Source organism: Rattus norvegicus, chromosome 1, assembly GCF_036323735.1.
Source record: "Rattus norvegicus strain BN/NHsdMcwi chromosome 1, GRCr8, whole genome shotgun sequence".
NCBI classification, from domain to species: domain Eukaryota; kingdom Metazoa; phylum Chordata; class Mammalia; order Rodentia; family Muridae; genus Rattus; species Rattus norvegicus.
The window spans coordinates 187,017,745-187,025,844 of NC_086019.1; the positions used below are offsets into that span (position 1 = coordinate 187,017,745).

The following is an 8,100-nucleotide window of genomic DNA, read 5'->3' on the forward strand; positions in this document are numbered from 1 at the left end:
GTTTTTAGTATTTTTATTTCTTGGGCTGGGGTCTTGTATAGCCAAGACTGGCCTTGAACTCACTACATAGTCAAGGATGGACTTGAACTTCTGATCCTCTGCCTCCTCCCACGGTTACAAGTGTGGGCCACCACACCCAGTTTATTCAGTGCTAGAGACTGAACTGAGAACTTCATGTATGACCCATAAACACTCTACCAACTAGTGGATTCCTGGCCCTTTGTGTTCAGTGTCTGTGTGAGCCTTTATCGTATGAGACGAAAACGACAGGAATTTTCCTGCTTTTGGGGAATCAGCAGACCAGACTAGTTTTATTATATCCTTTAACCATTCCTGTGAGTACCTGTTATGCCAGCCTCTGCATTTCTGTGTTTATTGGTTTTGCTGTTGGTTGTTCTGAGGTTAATTAGCACAGTCTAGCCTAGAACATAATCTCCCTGCCTCAGCTTCTAAAGTGCAACAGTTTCAGCCACATGTCCCGCAAGAACACTGATCACTCTTGTGTTTGTTTTAAATTTTAAAACAAGGAGGTGGCAGCAGCACCACACGCCTTTGATCCCAGCACTTAGGAGGCAGAGGCAAGGGGATCTCTGAGTTCTCTGGTCCACCGAGAGGGTTCCAGGACAGCCAGAGCTATGCAGAGAAACCCTGCCTTGAAAAAAAAACAAAAACAAAACATAAGGAAGGACCAATTGTTTGTTTGTTTATTATAGAACAGAGTTTATTCAGAGCATGGGGAGGGGAGTCAAGAGGGTGGTAGAGGCAGAGAAAGAGAGAGAGGAGTAGAGAAGTAGAGGCCAGCCATGAGCACATGGAGAGAGGGGGGAAAGGGAGAGAGGACAGAGCAGGAGCAGGAAGGATCTTTTAATGTGACCATCTTGCCTGCATATTGTCTGTGCACCATGAAGCAGGGATTGGACTCTCTAGAGCTGGAGTTGCAGGTCACTGTGTGAGCCTAATTGTGGGTGCTGGGTATTATTAAATCTAAGTGCTCTAGGAGAGCAGCCAGTGCACTTCTTCTCTCTTACTTTTCTCTCATACAACACACTGTGAGTGCAACCTCCCCTTCCTACCTTTCTCCCAGTTCCCTCACCACAGACACACACACACACACACACAGACACACACACACTCACACACACACACTCACACACACATACACACATACACACACAGACATACACACACACTCACTCACACACACACAGAGACACACACACTCACACACACACATACACACATACAAACACACAGACATACACACACACTCACACACACACTCACACACTCACACACACAGAGACACACACAGACACACACAGACACACACACACTCACACACACAGACACACACAGACACACACAGACACACACACACAGACACACACAGACACACACACACACTCACACACACACAAACACACACCTGCCCTCTCCCCTAGATCTGCTCTTAACTGCTGAGTCACTTCTTCAGCACCTTAATTGATTTTTTAAAAAAGTGATATTCTTTCTTCAAGAAGATAAAAGCTAAAAGATATAAATTCTGACGCCTCGATTTATGGACTTTGCTAAGTGGCATTCCTCTTAGACAATAATGTAGAAAAGAGAACCAGGAAGGGTAACACAGGCAATGTCCCATCAGCCCCACGCTAGGCAGGACCTTAGAAATCACCCCGTTCTGCAGCTGTCAGCGATGTTCACAAAAAGAGCAGTTGCATAAGGTGACTCATGAAACCTATGATCCAGACGAGCCGGGCTCTGCAGTGGAGTCCCCAATGAGCCCAAATAAGCCATGAAATCACGGCACCGGGGATGTCAGACTGTCTCCTTTCCTGCATCATAGGTACAGATGTGCGTTTCTTCACTGCTCGCAAGCGCCATCACTCGTTTGCATTTTGGGGCTGTGCTGGATAGTGGATTTTTTTTTTGTTGTATTTTTCTTTTTGTTTGTTCATTTTGTTTTGTTTGAGACAAGGTCTTACTGCCTTGGCTGGCCTGGAATTCACTGTGTAGACCAAGCTGGCCTTGAACTCACAGAGATTCACCTGCTTCTGCCTCCACAGTGCTGGGGTTAGAGATATGTGTGGGTACGACCTGACCCGCTCCCTCAGACTTCTGCCACTGTGACTCTATGCCAATGGTCAAGGATTTCATACCAGCAAAGGGAAAGGAAACTATGACAGGGCCTTGTATAAAAATTGTGTTTGACATTAATAAGTTAGCACTCACCTGGCAGCTAAAATCTTAGACTGGGTAGCCTGACTCCAAAGACCTCTTATCCACTGCACCCAGCTGCCTGCTCTGGGATCCTCAAAACCAACTGTCATGTTCTGCAGACCAGCAACTTCCAAAGCTTCCAGGCTCTTTCCTCCCCAACTTGTCCTCCTCCCCCACCGCCCCCCAAAACCCTATACATTTAAGTTCTCAGTAAGTTTAACTCTGTAGTGGTTATACTTTAACTAACTCTATTGCAGTTAAAACACTGTTTGAGTTGATTTTTTTTTCTATTTGTGTTCCTTTACACTTAGCAAGAGCCCCAGACCAAAGGTGGGCTATATTTTAAGTATTAATGAAAGCATTTTCTTAGGGTTTTCATGGCTATAAAGAGACACCATGACCAAGGCAACTCTTATAAAGGACGGCATTTAATTGGGGCTGGCTTACAGGTTCAGAGGTTCAGTTTAGTATCATAATCAAGGCAGGAAGCACGGTGCTAGAAACAGAATAGTGCTTCCAGGCAGCTAGGAGGAGGGTCTCAAAGCCCACTCTGATAGTGACACACTTCCTCCAGCAAGGCCGCACCTCCCAATAGTGCCATCCTCTGGGCCAAGCATATTCAAACGGCCACAGCGGTCACATTCTTCCCTTTGCTATAATAGACTTTCTTGAGGGAAAGGGATACAGGCAGAGAGGTTGCACCAGGAATCGCTTGCGGTGCCTGCATTTCATGTGAAAACACACTTGGGCTGTGTCTGAGGTGGCTCATCTGTAATACCTTCATTTCTCAGGTGTGGACACTGAGGCCCAGAGAGGTGATGTGATTTGCCTAAAGTCATGCAACTAGTGGCAGAACCAGGCCTAGAAGCCAGGTGTCCTGGATCTCAAGATACCCCACTGCCTGAGGAATGGAACAGGTAATGTATCTCAAAGTGGGGGATATGGAGGAGTCCTTGCAGCCTGAGGTGTCTGATATGCACTGAGTCAACAGAGGAAGCAGCCACTCACGAACCTGACATGTTGAGTAGGGTTGATATCAAAGATTTGAAATTCAGGCCCTAAGACCCAAAGACAGAAACTAAGACCCATACCCCCATAGCCGACATCCCCTTCTGAAGGTGGTTTTCCTCTGGTCAGACACATGTCCATCTCCAAACAGTTTGGCCATGACATATCTGGTCATTCTGCTACTCTGGCTCTCATCAATGCAATGCACAGTGGATGCTTTGCAGTGGATGCATGGGGAGGTCAGAAGGGAAGGGAATAAATTGGGGGGTTCCTCTGGAGATCCAGGAGGAAACCAAAGACAAAAAGCTGGCTGGAGGGGTCTGTAGAGGTCCGCTGGTTAACAGCTGCTAACATTAGTCACTAGGAATGCTGTAAGGCAGACAGGAAGTAAAGCTCCACGACATGGGAAGGGAAGAAGGCTCTGGTTTCATATATTCCCACTTGTTTCTAGGGAGTTTCTTAAGCCAAGTATTAGCAAACAAAACCCACGTAGGTTATTATAAGTCAGATATAGCCTGAGTGTTAAGTGTAAGCCCTGATACCAGTCATTGATAATACGTATTCATATCTCTTAAGAGGCAGAAATACCTTTCTATCCACTCAGTGATCATTAGTTGAGAGCCCACCATGTGCAAGGCAGCTGGAATACATCAAGTGAAGTATACAAACATCTGGAGTTCAGTCAGAAGGAGGTTGCCAAATATCCCAGTCACTTGGAAAAGTTAAAGGGAGAGAAAGCTTAGGGGAAAATGATTCAGTTCAATACTATTGATTAAGGTAAAAGCTTCGAAAGAACTGTATTTGTAGATTGAGTTTGACTATGTCTGCTGGAGAATCTTCCAGGCTTAGTGGACAGCACGGAGGGCCTGCCTGAGCTGGCTCTCCTCATTAAGCAGACATCCTGGCATACACTGTGGCAAAGGCACCCTGGGGAAAGGCTGGCAGAACAGAATGTACAAAGGAACATCTTCAGCAGGTAGTCGGGCACCAAGGGATCGAGGCATTTTGTTACAGGTGTGTGGTTATACCCCGAGGGAGTCTAAGAGCATCTATCCACAGGGTGATTGTCAGGCAGGGTGTGAGCCGCAGGCACTGGGTAGTAATTGGTCACCAGGCTAGGGTCCTTGAATCACTTCCAACTCCTGGGAACAGAATGTTCTGTTCCATACAAAGTGTTAGAACAAGGGTTCAGGTAGAGGATAAAAGGGGAAAGTGACCTTGGACCTAGGGCAGAAGGCAGGGCTACAAGAGGCCAGTCATAAGCTTGAATTTGTATTCAAAGATATATATATATATATATATATATATATATATATATATATATATATATATATATATCCAGAAAGACTGAGCATACAAACTCTTACATCCCTCTTGAATAAGGACAAAATCTTTCCCATCCGCACTACTGCTTGACCTGGGTTACAGAGGAGGGAGGATGAGGGAGACCCCATCTCTATGCATCAGGCAGGAGGGGGAAAAGGAGGAGACAACACTTGTTGCTCCTTTTGTCTGTACAAATCCCCACTAGTCCTTTCACGGTTGCCATGGCAACAGTAGTCCTGAGAGTCCTTTTCATTAATTAACCCAGGTCCTCACTCCCAGTGCAGGCATACAGCCCTATTCTGTGCCTGTATCTCTGTCTGCCCACCTTGGGTATCCCTGCTACCCACCGTCATTCTCAATTGTAGCTTCCCTGACCCAGGAATCCATCCTCCACAACCCTGTCTTTCCCTTTTCCACATGCTCTGCCTTCCAGTCTCTACCACTGTGTTCCCTGTGGGGGTTTTCCTATCTCACTGGGCTTTGGGGCTTGGCAGGTCTTCTTAGTCGCACATCTCCACTATCCATCCCCATCAGTGGCTGCACTGTTCAGTTAGACTCTGGATAGCACTGTCTCTGCTCTCCTTCCTGCAGAGTCCAAGTCCCCGGAGTCAGTATCCAGTGGCTCTGCTCCATGGCCAGATGCTTGTGAATCTAGACAGATCCTTCAGTTTGGGGACAGAAGTCAGGTGCCTTACAATGTGCTCTCGTTAGACCTACTCTCGGGAGATGATTCTCCCAGGAGAAGAGGCGTTCAAAACAAGGGAAGCGATTCTAGTTATACATAGTGGAATAAAATATAAAACATAAGCCATTTTATGTCTGTTGTATGTCTGTTTGTACATATGTATGCATGTCTGTCTGTATGCATGTATGTATTTAACAGTGATAGGGATCAAACCCAGGGCCTCCAGCATGCTAGATAAATGCTGTGCCACCGGGTCACAGCCCAGCACATAGAATTTTCAAGTGTTTTGGTAGCTGTGTCTTCATTTAAAAATAGAAACACATGAAACTAATTCAACATCGCACCGAATCCAGAGCTTGTGAAACACCATGGCAACATGTGACCAATAGAAGCATTATTCAACTGCGTGTTCTTTTTAAGTCTTTGAAGCCCAGGGTTTTTGCTGCTGTTGCTGTTTTGTTTTGTTTTTATTTATTATCATTTATTTTTAGCTCTTAAAGCCCAGTTCAATTCTGATGCTCAACTTCCACTGGACAAGTCATGTATTATCTAACGTAGGTGCGCTCTGCTCCCGCTGTAGATGTGGATTTATCTACATTTACATCCGCAGTCAGAAATCACATACCCACGTTGTTCTAGATGTATGCTCACATCTTCCCAGTGGTAATTTAAATATCCAGTGAGCTTTTACTTCCTTTTTACTTCCCTCTTCTCCTCCCAGTTCCTCCCTCTCCACCTCCATTTTTCCCTCCAACCCCCCCCCCCCATCCACTCATCCTCCGTTTTTAGCCCTGGCATATCAAGCTGCAGTAGGACTAGGCACCTCCTCTCCTATTAAGGGTAGACAAGACAGCCCAGTAGGAGGAAAGGGTCCCAAAGGCAGGCAGCAGAGTCAGAGGCAGCCTCTGCTCCCACTGTTAAGAGTCCCCCCCCCCAAAAGCCCAGAACTTTAACCCTCTCCTATGCATTTCCTCCATAGTGATCTTTTTTTTTTCTTTTTTCTTTTTTCATTTTTTCGGAGCTGGGGACCGAACCCAGGGCCTTGCGCTTCCTAGGCAAGCGCTCTACCACTGAGCTAAATCCCCAACCCCACTCCATAGTGATCTTTGTCACAATTGTTTGACGTTGAAGCAGAAGCTTGTCCATTTCAGTGACAAGTCCAAACCGTCTCAAGCCACTGTCTCTGAATTGTGAGTGTGGGGTGCAAAGGAGGTTACATACATTGAAGACTAACTCCAAGCGTGTAACTACCAGCAATACATTCTTCAAATTGTTCTTGTAGCTTTTGCAGGAAATTAGCACAGTGTTGGCGATTGCCACTGAAAATGTTTCGTATACAGCTTCATTTTTTAAAAAAGATTTATTTATTAATCTGTTTATTTTATGTACATGGGTATTTTGTCCTCATGCTTGTCTGTGCCCCACTTGTGTGCAGTGCCTGTGAAGGAGAGAAGAGGGTGTAGGATCCCCAGGCCTGTTCCAGAAAACTGTGAGCTGCCTTGTGGGTTCCGGTAGTCTGGGTGGTCAGGAAGAGTAACCAGTGCTCTTAGCCACTGAGCCATTTCTCCGGCCCTGGGTTTATGTTTGAAAGTGCACAAAATCGTAGTTACTGGTTTGCATCATGAAAATTTAGATTTTGATATAAATTCCAATCCTTTCCTAGATAGGGCAAAATCATCTTTTTCTTTCCCTGTGAACTTCAGATTTAGCTTTGTATGTACTGTGATGATGGAATGATGGAAACACAAAACGGAAATCACGGTTATTTTCTGTCTTTGGCTAAAGAGTTCCTGGCAAAGCATGCCGTTTTGTTTCAAGAAAATCTTTAACTGGGACCGACAGTCCTGTGAGTCTTTGTGAAATCGCGCACAGTTTAGGCAACAAACGTTGGCACGGTCCCAGCCTCCCCATGTTCACAGCCTTGTATCTTTTCACAGGTTCCATACACTGGTGGTGATTCATAGCGCTCTACACACACACTGAACAGTTTTAGCAACTGTGTCCATGACACTTTCTAGTCTGCTCCCAAAAGCCACGGGGATATTTTGAGTCTATATCGTACCGTGGAACGAAGCAATAGAGGGAAACATCAGTTTTCCTCCTGTTTGGAGATCCCAATGAGTCTGCATTTCTGGAGCACCATCTGGCACGGCAGGAACAAAATTCTCATAGCTAACCGAACACTCTTCAATGCCAAATGTAAAAGATTACAGCAATCCCTTCCACGATTGTGAGTTGGCAATGCTTCCTGATAAATTTGGAAGGCATTTAGAGTGACAATATCCAACTTTAACTGGGCGGTGTCTTGGTTTCTTTTCTGTTGCTGTGATTTTTAAAAGGAAACAAAACAAAACAAAAAGAAACAAAAGTCAGGTGAAAAAAAAAGGCATTTAAGGGAGAAAGGATTAATTTCAGCTTACGGTTCACAGTCGTCGGGGTGGCAGTCCTGGCGATGGGAACTTGAAGCAGCTGTTCAAGGTTTGCCCACAGTCAGAAGAGTGTGACAGAAGTCATACTAGTGATCAAAGCATAGGGTCATTCTTTTGTGAGCAATGAATCCCTTGCCAAGGGAATAGCCCCACCCATGGTTAAAATGGGTTTCCCACATCAGTAATAAAGGTGATACCCCTCACCCCCTGAGGTGACCAGAGTCCCATCTCCCAGGTGATTCTACATTCTGTTGAGCTGTTGCTAATTAATACTAATAGCCATTAGCAGCATCTTAATGACACGGTTCGCTTAAAATGTACTGAGTTTTCACCTTTTAAATCAGTTTATCATTGATACATTCTTTTATTCTACAGAAAACTATCTGTTGGGCTTTTAAACATTGTTCACGTTCCCCTGTGGAGATGGCCACAGAG

General features: G+C 45.3%; 1 protein-coding gene across 6 annotated transcripts in view; it reads left to right on the forward strand.

The window, feature by feature from the left end:
• The window catches only part of Tnrc6a (trinucleotide repeat containing adaptor 6A), a 154,308-nt gene that overhangs the window by 25,288 nt on the left and 120,920 nt on the right, over window positions 1–8,100 (forward strand). For 5 of the 6 annotated variants that reach the window (XM_008759747.4, XM_017589208.3, XM_017589209.3 and 2 more), the window contains one exon: window positions 3,009–3,134. In XM_008759747.4, the coding sequence (XP_008757969.1) occupies window positions 3,055–3,134 (80 nt within the window). In that variant the 5' untranslated portion in view covers window positions 3,009–3,054. Of the gene's footprint in view, window positions 1–3,008; window positions 3,135–8,100 lie in introns of those variants that run through there. The other variant, XM_039078265.2, reaches the window with a different exon arrangement.